General features: G+C 37.3%; 1 protein-coding gene across 2 annotated transcripts; it reads right to left on the reverse strand.

Moving 5' to 3' along the window:
- Positions 1-662: 662 nt before the first annotated feature.
- Positions 663-20,703, reverse strand: LOC140933848 (histone-lysine N-methyltransferase NSD2-like). Of its 2 annotated transcripts, XM_073383513.1 has the most exons (9): positions 20,297-20,703; positions 14,248-16,270; positions 12,280-12,488; positions 11,786-11,898; positions 8,755-9,010; positions 7,414-7,716; positions 4,566-4,715; positions 3,443-3,647; positions 2,488-2,627 (listed from the first exon to the last, which is right to left on the reverse strand). In XM_073383513.1, exons 1-8 carry the CDS (start codon positions 20,598-20,600, stop codon positions 3,448-3,450), a joined length of 3,558 nt encoding a protein of 1,185 aa, XP_073239614.1. In that variant the 5' UTR covers positions 20,601-20,703; the 3' UTR covers positions 2,488-2,627; positions 3,443-3,447. The 2 variants fall into 2 exon arrangements, with proteins under 2 accessions (XP_073239613.1, XP_073239614.1); XM_073383512.1 differs by lacking the exon at positions 3,443-3,647 and having other exon boundaries at positions 663-2,627.
- Positions 20,704-21,245: the final 542 nt, after the last annotated feature.

Consider the following 21,245-nt stretch of genomic DNA (forward strand, 5'->3'; position numbering starts at 1 on the left):
AGTTTGTTGAGCGTTGAGGAAAACGGGGTTTTAAGTAGAGCTGTCCGCTTACGAGTGTCCGTTGGTACGAAATCTTTCAAGTGTCGTCAAAATGATAACACTTGTTTGTAAAAGGGAAATTTGCATCGGCGATTTCCGGGAAAAGAACTGAGCTAAATTCTTGCCTTTTTTTTTTTTTTCAAACAAGCTGCTCAGCTCTGAAAGGGTCAAGGAGTAATCTATATTTTGAATGAAAGACTCGGAGTCATTATGCCGCCAGTCCTCAGAAGAAATGATTCGTGTGACACCATGTTGACGTAAGAGGACACTCTAAATACGCGCGCGTATACTTTCACCGCAGCAGTGTTATACACCAGTTTGCGCGGGCAGGGCTGTACCCTCAGCTAAATGCTAGATTTATATAATAATAATAATTTTTTCTTTTGGGGCGGTGGAATCAGCCATCGAAACCATCAAATAAGGTATAACCACGCTGAATTGTCCAGGTTATGTTCACACAAGACCGTTTAATCTCGTAAACGGAATCTACGGCTCGTGTTCCGAGCGACGGGTTGACTACATGGTAACTTTTAAGGCATCTTCGTATTAACCTGCGATCAGGCGTTTTTTTTATCGCAGGTTATGTTCGCATGTGTAACTCACACAGATACTGAAGGACAATAGCCAATGTCAAGTTTATTAGAGGATGTACGATACAATTTTTAAAACAATCATTATATCAGCACAGTAAAAGTGTGTAAAACTAATAATCCTAACTGTATATAACAATCATTCCTTACAATCTCGTCAAAATAGAATTTTACGTAAGAAATAGAAAACGTTTACACTGCTACGAGTTTAGAGAGATTGCAACTAAAGTGACTGCAAAGCGGTGCCCAGATACTCCTATGAAATATTTTCGCGACCCCATTTTCAATGTCACCTTGCACAATCATAAAACCTTTCTTGGGAAACCCCAAGCCAGATTAGATTTCTCTTGTCCCTCCCTCCAGTCTCCAAGAAGCACATTTCCTGGAAACAGATTTTTGCATTGTAAAAGTGATAGTGATCATGCCGTGCTTAAACATTCATTATCTATCTACAATGAACTAATATCCCCACCTTCACCACCCTATTGCTGACTTTGGTATATCCCGAAATTCTTTGGGGGCCGATTCTGAACAAGCAGTTTTGCATAAATGTACTCTTGTTCTTCTTTGTAACACTACCATGCTTTGAATTAAAACTGTGTATAAATAAATGTTCACGAGATGAATGCCACGAAAATGAAGAGATCTTGTTGACAAGCCAAAGAATTTTTAAAACACTCTGGACTTTTTAAAACAATTATTCTTAGACCTAATTGTTGCTAACAATAAACTTCCTTAACGTCACGTAAGCGATCTTCCCTTGAAATAATGAGCTTTAAGCCCATACAAATTCTTACTGTAATCGTGCCTAAAATAATGTTACGTGCTCTAACTATTTGAGTCTTTAAAGAAATGAAATCTTGAAGTGTGGCCAATGAAATACAAGCTACTCCAAGAGTTATGAACTAAGTGGGGGTTTAAACTCCGTGATTGCTTTAAGTTTAATGCTGACCAGTGACACATACCACTTTCTAAAGTACTGCCGGCTTAACTGCACTTTGCTTGCAGCTAGGAATATTTGACTGGTTTTGAAATACTAATACTAATACTAATATTGTAGTTTCTGTGCTAACTATTCAAGAATCAGTTTTTATCACTGGTTGAACAATGATTTGCATCACTATCACAGTTGCAAAACAGGAAACCTATAAAATCTGCTAGGACCAGAAAAAAAATCTATATATGGTCAGTTTATGACCATACACAACCCCAGAAGAATTTTTCCATTACATACCTTAAAAATCTAGAGTAGTTCAAAAAGGAAGTTTACTATCAATTTAAACCCATATTAACTAAAAGTTAAGGTCAGGTCAATGTGTACTAGTTTTCAGCTCATATTTTTAATATGTAACTACAGTTTCAGAAATAGAAGGTGGCCAATCCTTTCAAATGCCATTCCAGGAGAACGCCCTTTCCAGCGCCATGAATACCTTACTTTGTTCTGAAAGAAACTTATCATTGGGCAGATCAAAATGAAATATATGGACTAAAGAAAACATCTAATACAGTTAAGTTTCCAGTGATTTAAATCATCCCGGATTCTGTAGAAAGATAAAAAATAGCAATCGACGAAGCTTCTTGTACAACCTAAATGTCTAATGTGCAAAAATTATAAAACAACTTCTAGATATTGATTGATGTTTTAATCAAGTGTATCTGTACTGCTCACTTCTCCATTAATCTTTTCCTCTTCGACGGGCTGATTTTGTGATGTTTTGGTCCTTGTCAAAATGTGATCAGAGCAAAGCAGGATCCCATTTCCTACGTCGGTAATTTGACCAGAGGAATGACCTCTGCAGTAAGAGTTTGGGCACTCTGAACACAGAACATTCGCCCATTTGCCACATTCATCACAGAAATGCCAAGGGCAGATCCACTTGCCGCGGACATTAACATCACCACCGAGGCAGCCCTTGTGGTAGCACTTTGAACAGCCTCCCTTGTCACACATCAGAAGCTCGCCACCATCACCACAAATAAAGCAATCGTCTTCATGGACTAAAATGAGAATACAAATCGACTTAGATTGCATTTCTTGTGACTGACATAAGGGTAAAAGCCCTATAACTTTTTAGTTACATGTATTTTGTATCAAACTATCAGTCTAATGGCGTGGAGTCCCGTATCAGTACAGAACCCAATTTGAATACTTCTATCAAAAGCTTCAAAAGGCTGAGTAAACTCATTATTAACTATCATGAACTACCTTTACTTGTAATGAGCTAAGCAGTGCATCAGATCTTAGATTTATTATAATTGAATTAAAGTACGGTGAAACTTGTATTTTAAGTCTTGAGTAATTGAGATTTCTTAGAATATATAATAGAGACTTTATTCCTAAGTACTGGCTTACACCAAGGCCAATAAAGAAAAAATAGAATAAATATATTACAATAAGTAATGCTATATCAAATCAAATCAATATTCTATTCCATACGAAAATCATTTAAAATATGTACATATTTAAAACAACTAATAGCTCAAATATTTGCTAGCGCACAAGGTAATGGTAGGAAAGGTATGGGAAGACACGGGGTGATCTTTATCATGGGTTCTTAAGTATGTGACACCCTCTCACAATTTATAATAATTCTTCTTTATCTATCGCCTATTGTGTTTTATTTTATCATTTATATACCACTGCATTATTAAGGATTGAATGTACAGAATAAAGTTGTTTTTTTTTTTTAACAATGTGCAACAGCACTTCAGTCAGATAAAATATCTTACAATTAAATTTACACTTAATTTGGCCAACTAGCTCATTTATTTAGTTTCTTTAAAGAATGAAATTTAAAACATACATATCACACCTTGTTTAGACATTATTACTTAAGGACAACCCTGGTTGCAGAGGGCTATATGTCCATGGCAATGCGCTATTGAGAGGAGAGGTGCCTGTGAGCTTTATTGCCTGGTCAGTGGTGTTACAACTGGTGCCATGCTCATTAAAGACTTCATGTTGAACAGCTGGCAGAGGAGGGGGACGCTTGCGATGTTCAGATGACACTGGCAGATCTGAGGCCAAACGGAAATGTTTGCTTCAGTAATGTACACTTGTTTTAGCTTTTATCACTAAAGAAGCAACTTTGAAAAGCGTAGCTTTATACAGCACAGTGTTAGGCATTCGTATTTAGGCAATTACAGTTTAACGAGAAATATCCATTACTTATAATTTTAAACTGAAAGTCACAGCTTATTGTTAACTTTGAGCTGCTTAACTCATTGCTTTTGGTCTTTAAAGCAGAATAAAGGATTCAATACTAAATTACTTTATGGTAAAATAAAAATGTTGCATTTTCAATATTGAAGCTTGAGCACATTTTGTTAAAAAAGCGCATTTTTATTACATTATTGCACTCAACATTTTCTGAGGATATTGTCAAACTGGTGAACTTACACAATAGGACAGCGGGGGAAAGACGACTGCAAACCTTTTCTAAAAAGTGTAAGAATAATTATATTCAAAAAAAATTTTCCACAAGACTTTACCTTCCTTTTGACAGACCTATTTGTAAAAGACCAGGGCCGGGTTGTTCGAAGCTGGGTTAAGATAACCTTGGGTTAGTGCGAAATTTGACCTCAAATATGAGAGCTTATAAAGCAAATTCAGTTTAATTCACTTTGCCTTCAATTTGATGATTGGATACTTTAAAAAGAATAGATAAAATTATCCGATAGAGTGCTCTTGGTAGAAAGAAAAAGAAACCAGGGTTAAAATTTAACCCCGAGTTAGCGCTAACCGGTGTTGGAACAACTGGGCCCAGAACACAATAATGTTAAGTGAAGATCACAAAAAAACTTGCAAATAATAGCCCTAATAGTTTGTCATACACAAGCATTTCACCGTCCTAGTCTTTCTGCTGTCCCGTTGCATAAGCTCACTGATGACTTTCAGTAAAACTGCCCCCACATGCAAAAGAAACATCCATTTACCTTCTTTGACAACAGTTTTCTTGATTCGTTTCTTCTTTCTTTTATCTACTGGTTTTTTAGATTTTTCCTCTTGGACCTGGTTCTTGGGTCTCACTCCAAGAAAACTGCTGCAGTTTTTAGCTCCACAGTGGCATTTCTTCTTCTCGTTTCCTGATAAAATATTCAGACATTGACAGTTTAAGATGGAATCCATCAGGAAATTGAGTAATTTTAATTTTCAGTGGACAAAATCCGAAACAATATCGCATTCTTCTTTACATTTTTCATAGGCTATCGATATAATTAGTTATCTGTAATAACACCAAAGACTATTTCTCATGGGAGGCCGAAAAAATAAATGTCAAATTTCACAATAATTGTGAAAACACAGCTAAAATACTGAAAATTTCATCTGTAAGGTGTCATTTTGTGAAATTTGACATTATTTTATTTCCTCGTGCTCTCATAAAAAAATTTTCTTTGGTGTCATTACAGATAACTAATTACATCCATAGCCCTTGAAAAATGTAAAAAGAATGCGATATCATTTAAATTATTCTGGTGCAAGGTTTTTGTCCACTTAACATTAAGATTACTCAATTTGCTGATGGATTCCACCTTAATAATGCTGATGGATTCCATCTTAATAATTATCATCCTCCCATTAGTTGTTCAATTATTTGATACACTCTAGTCAAGACATCATGTCATCTGACCATTAATTTCACCACAGTAGGCCGGGAGGCTATAAAAGGCAGTTGCCCACTGCTAATAACAGGTCTAAGCTTACTGGTCATTTGCAGCAGTTCACACAATTTGAGACTAAGTAGGTCAATCCCACTGTACAGTATCATTCTCAAATTATTTACAGTATACATCACTGAACACATCTCCCTTATTTTATAAGCTCTGAAAACTGTCTCATTCACTATACCACCTGCCCCCTCCTGCAATTTTGATCCCAAATAATTATGTGAATGTGGCTCCAGACATTACATGTAGTCTTACTTGAAGTACAGGCCAACAGCAGTTGCTTTCATGATTATGATAACAAAACTAATCTTTGTTTGTGGTGAGAGATGTACAAAGTTAAAATGATGCCAGAAACTGTACTATGAAGTTTCCAAAAAAAGGGGGGGGTGGGTTAAATTCCAGACCATGGCACAAAAGAAAGGCGATTGGGAGATTTGGTGACCCGTACAGCTGACTGGGAGTGCAGGAAAAACCTTTTTTAGTCCAAGTCTTAAACTATGTCCTCATGTTACCCATCAAATCCCTTTCCGCTTGACAAGAAAGAAAAGCAATCAAAGTGACTTTTCATTCAGTCAGTAAGTTCACATTGACAAACAGTGACATTTATGAAATGAATACTGCCATGATTGAGCACTCAGTGATACAGTGGCAGCTCTCATAAGCAGACACACTCGGGAGGCAAAAAAGGGTGCTGTCTCATAGCAGCAAGAACTATTTGTCAGTGTTTGGCTATACCGTTGGTCTGACAGTGACATTAATTTTTAGTCCTAAGCAGAAAATTCAAGTGGTGGTTTGAAGTGTAACTGAACGTATAACATGTCTGAAACTGATATAAATTCATTTTGACGAACAGTTGACCTGTTAAACTTAATCTATTAAAATACAAGACTCAGAGGCGAATGAGAGTTCATTTCAGGTGTTCACTCACGGAAGCTTGCCCTGGGTATCAAAGACTTTTTAGGTGCCATTTCTGGTTGCAGTCAAGTCTCTTCTCTCGGTTTGGTCCAGATTTTGGACACGACAGCTGATTGCCTTCTAAGAACCACCTAAGGAACTTTGAATCTAACAGACGCTACGATTGGTTGACAAGAATGGGACACCAAATGAAAGATATTTCAAACAGTGTTGTTTACATTAGGATAACAATGTACTCTGGTCTTGCGATGCTGAAAGTTTCGAAACTGTAATGACAGAAAGAACCAGCAAAAGACAATGGGCAATGGAGAGGAGTAGTGATCGAATGAAGCGCAAGGCAAACAACTGACATGTTCCATTTTATGGTCTCAGCTAGGATGTTCTGGCTGTCTTGTAGACTGGGAATGGAATGGCATTGTTGTTACAGCTCTCCTGCTGAATATTGCTGGACTATGCGTGCGATTTAATCAAGTGGGATCAGTGAGTATCCCAAAAGTACTCCAGTAACTTTTGCTTATATGGCTGATGCACTTATTCTGAAATCGTACGCTTAAGACTTTATGCTAGAAATGTAATTATGTTGTTCATGCTAGAAATGTAAACTTACAAATTTGCAAATTATATTACATTGAGAGTTTTGAGAGTTGTCAAAATTATTACTCTTTTGTTTGTTTATTGAAAACTCATTTGCAGCATTACTTCATGCGCCAGTCCTTATGATCAGAGTTGGAGACGTCCGATCTCACTGGTTCAAATGCAATCCAAAAAAAGCTCAAAGTTCAACAGGGACAGTAAATGGCATTGCTCCATACCAGAGGTTTTTTCTCGTTGCTTTGCCTCTTGTGACTTCAACCTGTGGCTGACACTGAAGCATCCTGCCGCATGCGAGAAAAAGACCTCTGGTACCCAGGGTAACAGGAGTTTAAAACTAACTTGTAAACCCTGAAAGTGTCCATGGCCACTTATGGGAATGTAAAAATAGAGAATTTGTACAAGAGCTGAAACACAGTTTTGTGAAGGTGGCCATAAGTACATGTAGAGCTGTCTGTTGAGAGAACTTCCACTGTATCTGTAAAATTTGGCAAATTGTTAACTAGTCAGGATTATTTTTTTTTCTCACTGTATGAGCAGCCCAACTGTGGTTGTATTAACAGGGTCTCGCTGTATTTCAACAAAAGGAACCCATGTTACCTTTACTCACCTAAACAATCCAGCTGATAGTCAAAAGTCAGTTCCTCTCCGTCCTTGATGTCTCGTGAAGCAAACAGTCCAACCCTGACTTCTCCATTAACTGTCCACTTCTGGGTCTCACAATTGGGATCACAACTATGGTTCATAAAGCGTGAGAGATTGCCCATTGGACCTGCGTCTATGATGCAATCTTTATCTATTGTCAACATGTAATAGTTGGTCACGTCTTCACCTTTTCGCACACGTTCTTGGCAAGTGGCTTCATCAATAAGTTCTCCTACATACTCGATAACAAATTGACCTTTCTTGACATCTGAAATAAGTAAACAGAGGGTTTATGAGTGTTATTAGTACACTGGACAAAACTATTCTGGATTGATGTTTCACTATACAAAAATAAAACAAGCCAAGGAACCTTACGGATATTTTTGTCCTCTAAACTTTATTAAATTCCACACATGGAAAAATAGTTTCATGGTTATCATGTAAGGAGGACTTGCGTTACAGCATATCCAAACTTGATAATGAAATCACAAAGGTCGGCAAAATCACAATTTCTATGAAAAACAAATCATTTTTTTCACTAACCACACTGAAAACGAAGTGTTGTTATGTTAAGAATATCACCCCCAAATAAATCTTACCATGAAGACAACTTGGACCAAGTTATTGACATGCAGTACTGTATCCTTTTTGATACATCACCGTTTTTGAGAGTCAGAGATTCAAGTTGTTATGCTACCACCGAAGCAAACGCAACAAGCCACAAGGCAAATCCAACAGAGTTGTTTCAAGCTGTTGTGCGAAAAAAGTGAGAAAATGGCAAGCTCCTGGGAGAAGAGCCCAGAAATATGGTCCACCAAAACATGAACACGATATATTCTTAACACAGCACTTTGTTTTCAGTGAAAGAAATCATGTGATTTTGCATGCCTATGTGATTCTGTTACCAAGTTTGTATATGCCTTAATACAATTCCTCCTTGCATGATCAACATAAAAATATTTTTCCATGTGTGGAAGTTAATAAAGTTCAAAAGAGATAAAGTATAATCGAGGTTCCTTTTCTTGTTCCATTCTTGTATAGTAAAAAGTCAATCCAGAACAATTTTGTCCAGTGCACTATTAACGGATAAATCAACATGACTTGTGGTAACAAGGTTATCAGGAACTAACAGAGTTTTATTTACAGTTCCTGTGGTTAGAATTTTGATAAAATTTGTGACACAGCTCCTTTAAGCAACTGCCATTAATTGTTTTAGAAAAATCTTGAGAGGCTATGTCCAGCAATTCAGTCACAAGAAAACTGAAGAGTTTGTATCATTACAATTACAATCACAGAGACCACTCACCCTGTTTGCATCTTAATCCCCATCCACGATGCAATGTTCTAAACGCTTCACAATCCACATACTGCCTTTTTTGAAATCTCTGATTATTACAGTTTTCCTTTGATGGGCATGTTTGAGGATTGCACTCAAACTGAAGCATGCGATTCAGGCAGTTGGAGTCCGCAGCACAGATATTCTCACTATCTGCGGTGCAGTCACAGATAGGCAGTTCTGAAGGATCAATCAGAATGCGTACGGCTGTCGTGCACTTGTTTACCTAACATAAGAATGACAATTGTCATAACTGCAGAGAAGTTGCAACAAAAAAGCCTATGTGTAAAGTACAACATATAACCTTGGTGTTTTGTATCTGACATAATGTCAAATCTTAACAAAAATTATTTACAATATAGTTAACTTTCTTTTTGACAGACACACCACTTAATAAAATGAAGAGGAAAGGAAAATGCTTTGCTCTGTTATCAAATTCTCTCAGCAAATTCTTTAACCTAAGGAAATGTATGGAGACTACCGTGGACAATTCATATAATTTAAGTTGCGACAGTGCTGGCCAACTGTTTCCCTCATCAGTAATATGCGGGGCTGCCCTAATCACATCGCAGGGGTTCACGGGTCTTTTTACAGCCGTTGTCTTGAGGCTGGGTCATTATGTTTGTGTGTCGTTGCTGATTGTTGCTAGTGTTTTTCTGCTCCCTACCCTCTCCCCCCCCCCTGACTGATGTCTGGCCTCTTAAAATAGGGAGCTTAAGCAATGATGACGGCGACACAAAAAAAGCAACAGGTTTGATTAGCAACACAACTTTGCACGTGCATCACACTTTTTTGTACATTTCTTTGCTGTTGTTGCAAGACTACGATGTAAAAGTGCCCAAATTCACATTTTGTCAAGGACAGGAACAGAAGACAACAACTGTCTTTTTCTTTTCCTGAACTTTGATACAGTCCTTTAGAATTCAACTCCAGAAACAATTGCCAACATTTGACGAAGTAAACGAGGCGGAGTAAGTGCGATAAATTTGAAGCAGTGTGAATTCACTTTTTGAGTCATGTTTTCGTAGCTGTCGCCGTTGTTGTTGCTAAAACTCTCTACTAATTTTCAGAGGCAAGACATCAGTCAGCAACAAGTTTATTAATTACTAAGATAAAACCCAAGGCTGTGCTCTAAGAAAAATTAAAGGGCTCTGAACTTGTGAAATCCAGTGTGCCCAGCATATGATTTCTATGCAAAAGCAAAGATTTTCTCGTTGCCCAAGAACAAAAGTTAGGCACCATGGGCCTCCGGGCTCTGCTAGAGCACAGCCTTGAAACCTATACATATTAATATGTACTTCCGAAGAGCATCTCAGCCCAATCAACCACTACATTAAAAAATATAAATAATTTAAAACTATAAATTGGTCATGGATAATAAAAGATGAATCTAGTTAGCATCTCAGCTAATCTAAAATAATATTTTACATTTTATTTTTTAAATTGTGGAAACATGTTGAAAGCTTCAAGGCAAGGAGAATGTGTGTGCAGCAATGAATGAATGATTTTGTTGTTTGCATATGTATGTACGTCGAACGACTGAAAGTAAACAAAAGAATGAATTGAATGAAAGGATGTGGTATTTACTTGAAGCCCTCTACAACACATTTCCTAACGTTCGCTCTTCCTCCTGAGGTTGCATAAACTCTGCAATGGGAACTGCAGGTAATGGTTCGCAGGAGGGGAAAATTAATACAGTCGAACCTCCACAAACAGATACCTCTCTACAACGGCCATTTTTTTAGTCCCGGCAGACAGCCCTTACATTGTCTCTTGTTTAAACCTCACTACAACAGTAAAGGCCACTAAAGCGTGTCCCCAACCCGCAAAATAACCTCTTGACAATGACCAGTTTTTTCAGTGACTGATGAAGGAGTCAAAAATAGCCAAGAAATTTGATCTGTATGGTGTGCTGATGATGAATTTCAGCTATCATTATTTTGATTGTGTTGAATTTATACTGTGCAGTAAATTGTCTACCATACTTAAAGCAAATGTTGCTAACCTTGCTTGTTTTGTCCTGTTAACATTTGATTCAAAACATTACTTGATTAAATGCTCCCAGCATTATTTTATCTAAAAGTCCACAGTTACGACCTGAAATTTTTTCAAGCTGGTGTTAAATCGGGGTTCAGAGTTTATTAATGAAATGCAATTTCCTGTCCTTTTTTCAGGTTGATTTATTATTACCAATCCTCAGGGACATTTTACCACATGAAACAGAAAGCTCCATGAAATCTAAATGTTAGACGTGGAGTGGCAAAAGTTAAGATTTACTCAGTCGGAGTTTACAATACTACCTGATTGAATTAGAGTACTCCCGGTTTGATTTTCAAAGGCGCAGTTAAACCCTGCATGTAGAAACCTACAGGTTTCCAACCTAGCCTGAAAAGGTGGCACTTTCCTGAAGTCATAAGGCAGACGTTAAGGTTTTAAACTTACAGTGTGACCATTGTAACTGGGGCTACTTAGACAAAGTTGAACAACTGGATTACGGGAAAATAATGATACAGTCCAAGAAAGGTGGTTGTGGGCCAATCAGCAGCTTGTAAGAAAACAATAAGTTACTCGAAGCACAAAGTTTAAATATTGATAGCAAACGTTTTTCAAGAGAGCAAACTGTTTCACCAGACTGAGACAATGTTTTTCTATTTGAAACTTACATACACATGTAAACACAAAGAGGCACAATTAGCTCTTATAATATTTGGTCATCTGCCAGCAATTTCTTCGCTATCATTGCCACAGTTGAAAATATGATAAACATTTACATTTTTTGCCTCTTTCTTCAGCAGATTCAAAAGGTCACCTCTGTAGATTGTGTTTGGTTGGTTTTAATCCATGTAACTAGTTTGTTTTGTTTCATGGTAATTATGATTGACAACTAACTTTCTCGGAATGTATTGTCCTTTTCCTGTAATCTGATTGGTCAACTTTGTCTAGGTGGCCCTGGTTATAGTAGTCGCATTGCAACATGGAAAATAACATAACTTAAACTAACCCTGATGTGTTTATATGGGGCTGGTTTTTTGGACATCTTTTGAAGATCTTGCTCTGCTTTGTTTTCTTGTTCTATTCTCCACTCGCTGTACTTCTCCTTCGCTTCAACAAGTGCTGAAAAAGGGCATGATAAGTAAGTAATAAGCCCCTATAGTTTCAATTTGAGCTTCCTGCTTCCTTCCCAGAAAAATATCTCTAATTCTTTTACTTCTGTAATTTACGCCACTTTTAGCCTTCAACTAATTTCTTACTTTTAACACACATTCCAAATGAACTATGAATATATTCCGATTAAATGGGCTTTTGTTCTTGATGGCAACTACAGTATTTTTATGAAAATTAATTTGTGAGTCCTAACCTGACTTGTGGTTGTCGAATTCAAATGCCTGAGAACAACACACAAGTATTACGTGCCAAGGGTATGGTGCTATGTGATTGTCAAGTCTTGTACAGTTGTACAACCAAAAAAAATTATTTTTTCACTAGTACACTCACCCCTTTTGAAAATTTTGGCCAGATTCTTGTTGGTACCAGAGTCTGTTGATCCTTTGTCACCTTCCTGATAACTAAATACGCGACCTCTGTGAATCCAGTAATAATCATGTGACCCAAGAAACTGAACAGGAAACTCGCCAGGCTGATGACGCATGTTTTGAATGTTTGTTGGGACATCGCGTGGATTACAGATCTGTGCTGGCCACCATCTACAGATATGCATAAAACAACTCTTAATGAACTTACGAAAATAGCCACAGAATTAGACAGTATAGAAGTTAACAGTAGTTGTCATATTTCTTTGATTGAAAACTGGGGAGTTAATAAATTTTTAGAATTTTTGATGCATCATGACACATTATTTTGAAATCACATTTATTAAACCACTGACAATAATTATGATCAATCATTTGCAAATGTTAGGTAAAACAGGAGGTTGTTTAAAGTTCTAATATCTTGCTTTACATATTAGATAGACTCTTAATTGTCTGGATGTTGTTTTACCTACATTTTTCTTATTATCATCAAACAAACCCCACACTCTGTTTATTTTAGGGTGGTGCTCATTGATAAGTTTGCTTCAATCTGCAGCGTTAAAACGAGGGCAGCATGTCAAGTTAATACAGTAATTGCAAGTATTTTTCTTATATACTTTAAGGGGCATTTGTGCTGAACTTGGACAAGCCAAATCAAGTAAGATGGTTTAAGTCCCCAGAAAGTTATCACTCAAATTTACAAACAAAAAAAACTTTCAAAAGCTAACCAGAAGAAAAGTTTTACAGACTACTCATAAAAATTTTCTTAATCTTCCCCAAATTGACCATTTACAGCTTTTGTTTTAAATTGTTCCTTCCTCTCTTTACAAGTTTACAGCAACAACAATCATTGTTGTACCAGCAACACAACTTTACAACGGAACTAAGTACAACTAATGCATAAACAATGTCCTGGCTGTCTGGAATAACCACAGGGCTAAAACAACCAGACAGCCATTGCCTTTGCAATTAAATATTTAGAACTATCTTAATCGTCACAAAAGACAATAATATTACGCAAGCGATTTCAATATATAAGCACATGGAAACTGTCAAGCAAAAATACAAAGTGCTTCTCGTACTTCTTTTAACAATTCCAAGAGCTCATACACTGTACCTCAACAATGCAGGTGGAATAAAATTATCGTCTTTTTATTTCTTTCATAAAACATCCCATAAATTGAGCTTACTGAATTTGTGACATAGGATGCATTCATATAGTATGTCCATATAACTGTAGCCACCCATGACGCAGTGCATATGATAAACACCCGCTAATAACAACCTGTGGATTAAGAACCTCCTGGCACAAATTTGGCATTTTAATACCCCAAAATATAAGAACACATTTAGCCAAGTAACATCAAGCAGGTTCTTTGATGTGGATTACAGTTAAATTATCATAAACAATTTCACTTTGAGTTGTAAATTTAAGTATAACAAGAACATACTGTGCTTAACGGTATATAAATTTGATAGTCAGTCTTGTTAGGGTTATAATACAATTGTGAATAAATTAAAAGTTCGTGTACTTTTCTGGTAATCAACAATCTATTACAGTTGACTCCCGATAATTTGAACCTTCAAGGGAAATAGAAAAAAGCCTAAGTTATCGGGAGTTCAAGTTATCAAGAGTAAAATTATACAGAAAACCATCCGAAGAGAAATGTAAATTGCTTGGAGTTAGTGGGAGGTTCGAGTTATAGAGGGTTCAAGTTACCGGGATTCGACTGTATCTCCTTCTTAAAAATTAAGAACCTACTTAGCCTAAACTGCCAATAAGTACTCCAAAATAAAAGAACCTATTTTGCTACACTACAAAAAAGTAGGTTCTTATTAGCGGGTGTTTACTGTTCTTTATGGACATAGGAATACTTCTGACCAATCAAAGCATACACAGTTCTTTGAACATTATATAATTCACTATTGTTACCTGTACATTCCTAGTTTAACCCAGACAATGTCTCCATAAAGAAGCTGCTTGCCTTCAGTGCAGTCTTTACAAAAGAAATGTCCTTCAGGAATCCCTTCATAACTGATGCATTCAGGATGAAATGCAGCAGGGCAGCTCTCGCAACAAATCAGTGTGCCACCAATGGAACACACAAAACACCAGTTTACGTTGACATGAGTATGGTGAGCCTTGTTTTTCTCACGTAAAAAGTGCTTTGCACATACCATCAGCTGCGAACTTACAGGAATACATCCCGCGACAAGGCAACCTGAGACGTGATAGGCTGTTGGGCAACGTACACAACGGATCATTCGTTTTCTAGTGACAGCAGACTTGTTAGACACACATGTACCACAGAAATGAAGTGGGCAGAAAAAGCGATCGCCATCAAATTTAGCAGTCTTAAAAATTCTCAAACATTCGTCATGATAAAATTTAGTACAAAGTGGTTGACAGCATTGCTTAACATTCCCAGTCTGTCGACAGACAAAGCAACAGTGATTGCCAGTTACACATTCATCACAGATAAACTTCCCTTTAGGAACAACAGAAAGCCCGATGCAATCCAAATGAAAAGCATTTCCACAGATTCCCTCACAGTGAGTTAGGTTTTCTTGCTGCTCACAAACAACACAAACAGCATCTTTTTCCTTTTTGGCCACTGTACCATTCTTTATACTGCCTGTATCATCACTTGAGGAAGTCACACTTCCTTCAATTTCAATAGTACTACTCAGTTCAGAAGGTTCACTGCTTCTCTCCTCAACTTTTATCTTTTTACATTTTGGCTCAACATTTTCCATTTTTTCCACCTTGTGGTTTTTTGGATCAACAACTTCCATTTGTGCTTCTTTTTTACTTTTAACCTCAACAGTTTCTGCCTTTTTCACCTTTTTAGTTTTTGCCTCGACATCACCCTCATCTTTTACGTTTTTGCTATTGCAACTAGCTTTCTTCTTCTCCTTCACAGCTGTTGAATCTTTTTTCATCAATATTGCCACTTCTTGTGCACTCAATACTTTGCTGGAGGGTTTACGGATGCGTTTCTTCGTCAATATCGATTCACCATTTCTTAACTCATCAGAGTCTAGCATGGAGTCCTTGCCACTAGAAGAACTCTGCTTACTTTGAACTTTGTCTGGTGATTCAGACAAACTTTCAACTTCCATACTGCTCTCACTCTCACTGACAATAACAAAATGCGGCTTACGAGGCCGTCCTCTCTTTCGCTTTCCTTCTTTTTGGGTTTGCTCTGGTGTGATTTTTCTGATCTTTAACTTCAAAGCAGTATTGGGTGAAACTTCCATGTTTGCTCCATAAGCACAAATATCACCATTTAATCTAGGAGGAGTTGAACTAGCTTTACTACTACATACGCCATTACACTTGCCATGCAAGTCTGAATTAAAATCCATTTTGTTTCCCATGTTTAGGTTGATTGGTATGTCAAATCTGTCACTGGTAACCTCCACAGTTGATTCAACAGGGTCAATCTCACTGCTTTGCTTTTTGGCAGTTTGTTTTTTCCTTTTCTTGGGAGGTTCTGAAGCCTTAGAAGCTTCTACATGATTCGGAAACAACTTCGAAGTCCCTGCTATAGAACTTAGTTTCCTTTTCCTCTGTGTCTTCTCATTAGTAGTTTTCCGCTGGTCAGTTTTCACACTGCTGTTGGCAACCCCAACTCCATTAACAGCCTTGACTTCCGAAACCACACTTTCAACATTGCCGACACCACTTGTTTTAGTTTCATGATTTTCAGCTACCCCATTCATTTGTTGAGCTACGGACATAACACTCAAACCATTCAACTTCTTCAATTTCAAAGGTTCTGTTCGTTTTGCCTCATTCTTGTCATAGTACTTGAATGTATAACATAGTTGCCGTTCATGTCTGTTCATTGGTTTTGCTTTTTCAGCTACTTTGACTGCAGCTTCCCACTGTGCCACACGCTTCTGTGCAATTTTGAGCTGTTTGCCTTGAGAGCTCTCGAAGTTTTCTCGACCTGTGGTGTAAATAAAGTAAGACACAATTTAACAAAACTCACTACTTATTCCTACAGTCAACAGTAACACAGAGATTAATCTGTTCATCTCAGAAAGTAGGGATGTCATGTAAGTGAAAGGCACCTACAAATATGAGCATGTGATTTGGGAAAAGGGGGCGATGACCTTTCCTATCCCTGGTTTCCTCCTGTTTTATTTTCATGTTTGCGCTTTCTCACTCTCATGGACCTCACTATCTGGGAGCCTGGAAAAGGGCTATGGAAAGAGGAATAGCAAATCTACATGCAAGGTTGTGCTCTACGAAACATTGAAGGCAGCCCAATAGTCTGAACCCATGAAATCCAGGGTGCACAGCATATGATTTCTATTGAAAAACTAAGATTTCCTAGTCACCCAAAAGCAAAAGTAAGGTGCCAGGAGCCACCGGGCTCTGTTACAGCACAGCCCTGTACATGTCGCTTTTGAGTCTATGGAAAAAATCCTTAAACCTGACCATTCATTTGAATGAAAAGGCTTGACCAGCACTTCATTTTTAAAATACTTATTGGTTTAATTTTAGTTTTATCACACTAGGAAACTGCAGTTCTCTACAAGTAAGCTACAAGGCTGCTCCATAACGTGCGGGCACCAGAGGCACCTACAATTTACCCTCTGGCGACCAAAATTTTCAACAGGGAGCCTGAACAGGCGCCCAAAACTTATGATTGTCAGGCTAACTTCCGTTAAACAGACAACAAAATTCCCTGCTCATTCTACACTTTTGAAACGCAAATGGAAAACGTTTGGTCATTGGCCATAGGCGAAAGAATATTCCCCTGATAAAAGGTAAACAAACAAGCACTTCTCTTGAACTTCTGCTGCACTGCAGTTGCAATTTCTTGTCAAAAATGGCGTCGAACGAATTCAATAGTCTTTGAGAAACCTTTGATATTGAAAACATGACTTTTCCATCAGCGTTAGAAATGTTAGGTTGCTATAATGAAGTAAAAACTGATTAAAAGTCGCGATCTGTGGAAAAGCAAGAGGTTTCAAATTACACGTGACAAGCGTAAAATTCCAAGTTTGTAGCATCTGCTATCTTGCTATGAACAAGAACACTACACTCGGTGGTTTCTTTTATCATTTATATTCAGCGTTATCTGTGGCTCCCTATTTTTTGCTGTACATTTTGTGGTAACTTTTGAAAGGCTCACAAAAACATTCCAGTTTTTGAAATGATTCGGGTGGCTATTCAAGATCATATTTCAATCTCTTTTTAATTTACCCTGTCGAGGTTAGCGCATGTAAATACAAACCTTTACAAATAAAAACAGTTTCGATAGTTCAAAGGATAGACTTGATACAAAAATACTGAGTCAATTTTCCAAACTTCAAGACAAAAAACCTTTCGTTGGTCCTTTTTTATCACCTAAAAACTTATTAACTTCACTTAAATTGTACACGCAAATGCTGTTGGTCAGTGCGTTCACTGTACATGCAAATATTGTAACGTTTCTCTCAAAATAAATCATTTCTCGAAATCCCTTCAAATCGTGAACATAAAAAATGCTGGTTTCTTGAAACTTGCGTTTCAAAACTTGATTCATTCAAGTCTTGATTGTTTTGTCTCGTCACGCAACGCTCCTTAGTGTTGTGTGATGGGTCAAAAGGGAGACCAAGGGTTTCGAGAAGAGTGAATCAGGTTTCGAGGATCTGGTCGAGACTGTCAACCTAAAGATACAGACACTATCAATGGGGTCATTCTGGGGAACTAATTAAACTAAGTTTTAGATACAGGGTTCTGTTCTTGAAATGCAATGAAGTTAATGAAAATATTATGAGACATTTAAAAATGATCGTAAAGAACGCCTAAAACATGCAAGATTTCCCGCCTTGACAACCCACTCAGGTAAATTGTTCCATTCTCTTACAATTCTCACAAAAAAATGAATATTTGTAACAATTACAACTAGATGCTTGAATCTTCAACTTGTAATTAAGATTACTTCGTGCTCGTTTTGATGCTAACTGGAAAAAGTCTTGAAATTTGAGATTACTTAAAGAAAAATAATGTACATTTATAACACTCTCGATCAGAAAAAACTACTGTCTTTGATTCTTTAATGGTGACTACTTTAAAATAAAACAACGTTTCTTGTAGTCCATTTCGCCCATATTGTGGACCATATCAATCAACCAATTAGTGCACCAGTTGTTGTGTGCTAGAACTTTGACATATTTAATAAAGTCACTGAGTTTTTTTTAACTGAGCTCCTCGAAATGTGGCAAAAAGGGCTCCCAAAAAATTTTCTTAGGTAGCACTTGAAGCTAAACCAGAAAGCCATGTTAAATCAATAATCCACTACAGGATAACCTGCAAAACATTTTCTTTGAAGGCTGGTTTCATATATCACTAAGACTGCTGCTATTGCTACAGAATAAGTTGAGCAATCCTTTCCAATGTATTACCGACAGATTTCTAAAAAATTCACTGTATTAATAAACCGATAAATAGGCATGCAAACAAAACAATAAAACTGTTAGAATTTTGTAACAAATCTTGAAGACTTCTCTTTCATTAACAAAGAGTAATCTGCTACTGAAATCTACTTTTTGATCTAAAGAATGTTGCAAAACTATTATTTGGATTATTTTTATCATACTCTTTTTAAATATAGCTGTTTTAAATGTTAATAGAAAAGGTCATTTGTTGTGCTGGATAAAATTATAAATATCAAGCCCTTTTCACCACAATTTACTCGCCAGTCACAAAACGAGGTACGGTAGACAATAATTTATTTACATCACATTTCTAGGGCATAAATGCTGAAATTCAACACTGAATTGAACAAAAGATACTGGTAACATGAAAGCACAGGAGCAGCAATGTTTTTGTTTTTAATTCAAAACCTACAATACAAGTAGCAAATTAAAAATTAATGGAAATCTAGAGGTTTGTCTGGGAGATCAAGCAAAGTAGTGCATATCCACATCAGACTTTTAACAATATTACTTATGATGCTTGCAAAAGGTTTTAAGTCAAATATTGACAATTGGATCATAAAAGAAAGACTATTTAATTTTCTGTCCAGGATGATCAATTTCAATCTTGGGAATAGCCGGGCAGTAAAAAATAAAATAAGAATTGGGAAAGATACCAAGAAATAATGTGCTATGATTTTCACATGCTGGCATAATAAATTGTGAGATTGTAAAAACTTTTTAAAACAAAATCAGTCAAAGTTATATTACCTGATAAATTTAATAAAAATGTAACATATAGACAGAAAGCCAAAACTGAGCTTAATTCAATGCAACTTAGGCAGCTGAATCCTGACACAAATATTCATGACATAAAGTGTCTTTCTGCCAGAATGAATAATAATGATAATTTTGACAAATGTGCTGCTTTTTGGAAAAAAAACACCTTTCAAGCAAAACAAAATTAAGTCGAATGAAGAGATTCACGAAAAAAATCCTATCATCGGCGTGCATAAGGGCACATTGGTAACATTCGGACTTTTCCTTCCCAAGCAGCTGTCCTGTTTTTGATGATCATGCGCCTGAAGACTGGTGAATCTTAGCATGGCGAAGCGCCAAAACATATTGAAAAGACTCAAGTACACCCAACATATTTACATAACCAAGTTACGATCCAAAAACAGGGATCTGCGGCCTGAGAACTTCATAATGCTATTCAATACGCGATAAGTGAAATTCAAATGAAATTGGACACATTTTGGCGATATTTTCCAATCGTTTTCGTTGTCGGTTGGCGACTTACTTGTTTTGAATGAAATTTAGATAAACATGGCGGGACAAAATGTATTTTTGAACACACAACGCGCAAGTGATTACATCGCCGCCGATTCCTCATGCTACAGAAAGAAATTGTGCCTTTAATTACGACACCTAGCAGGACAGTGTGTTAAAGTTAATCCCGCAATTATAGATAAAACTTGCGAGATTTAATACCCGAGTATTCGCCCAACATGAGCTTATCACTTTCTCCTTTAGTCCGTAGTGCACGCAAGAATGGCCCTCACCTTCAAATTTTAAAATCGATCTTTCAGCGACCCAGCCTCTCACAGGATCCTGTCCAAAAAACTGCACATGATAAAATCTAGCTCTTCCCTTATACTTGAAGGACACCGCAGTGTTTGGGTCGTAAGAAACCATCGAAGGCCACCAAGGATGGCCTGGGATTTTCGACCACACTACATCTCCGACGAGCCATGAAGCTGAGTTGTTACTCTGGTTCGGACTTGTTGAAACTTTCGAATCCTTCGCGTGGGGACTCTCCGAAAGTTCCGACGAACTGGCTTCATCTTTGGACTCTACTGCTGCCATCCAAATAGACGGCAGAGTAAAAATCCACGCAATAAATTTAGGTTAAAGCAGCACTTCACTCTCGTCGCGGGCTAAATCTTCAAAGCGTTGCAGTCGAACAACGGTTCTGTCATTCTGATTGGTTCTCGCAATACACATGGCTCAAAATTGGCGGTCGCCGAATGGTTGCCGAATATTGGTCGACAATTTTGGTAAATCAACCGAGTAAACCCGAGAATTGCCGAAGATCAGTCAGATTCAAGCGACCACCCATATCGATTTAGCAACGCAGACGTATTTTAATTCCACCCCCGAAAAGTCGATAATAATTTAAAAATGGTTTTAAAAATCGAAAAATAAATAAAAAATGAACCTTTGTGGTTTCCACTAACCCAGTTGTGGCCCCTCGCCTCTCTCCGCAGGCCAAAGATTAGCCTGCGTATTCTGGTCGGTTTTTTGGGGGTTTGTTTTTTGTCTTTGGTGCCCATATACCGTAAACTTCCAAAAATAAGCCTCTCCATGTATAAGCCCCTCCCAAATATAAGCCCCACAAACTCGTAACGTAATAAACCCTCCGTTAAATGGCCCCTCCGAATATAACCCCCTCCAAAAATAAGTCCCTCAAAAAGGGCTTTTGAAAAATATAAGCCCTGGGGCTTATTTTCG

The sequence above is a fragment of the Porites lutea genome, chromosome 4, assembly GCF_958299795.1.
Source record: "Porites lutea chromosome 4, jaPorLute2.1, whole genome shotgun sequence".
In the NCBI taxonomy this organism is placed as follows: Eukaryota; Metazoa; Cnidaria; class Anthozoa; order Scleractinia; family Poritidae; genus Porites; species Porites lutea.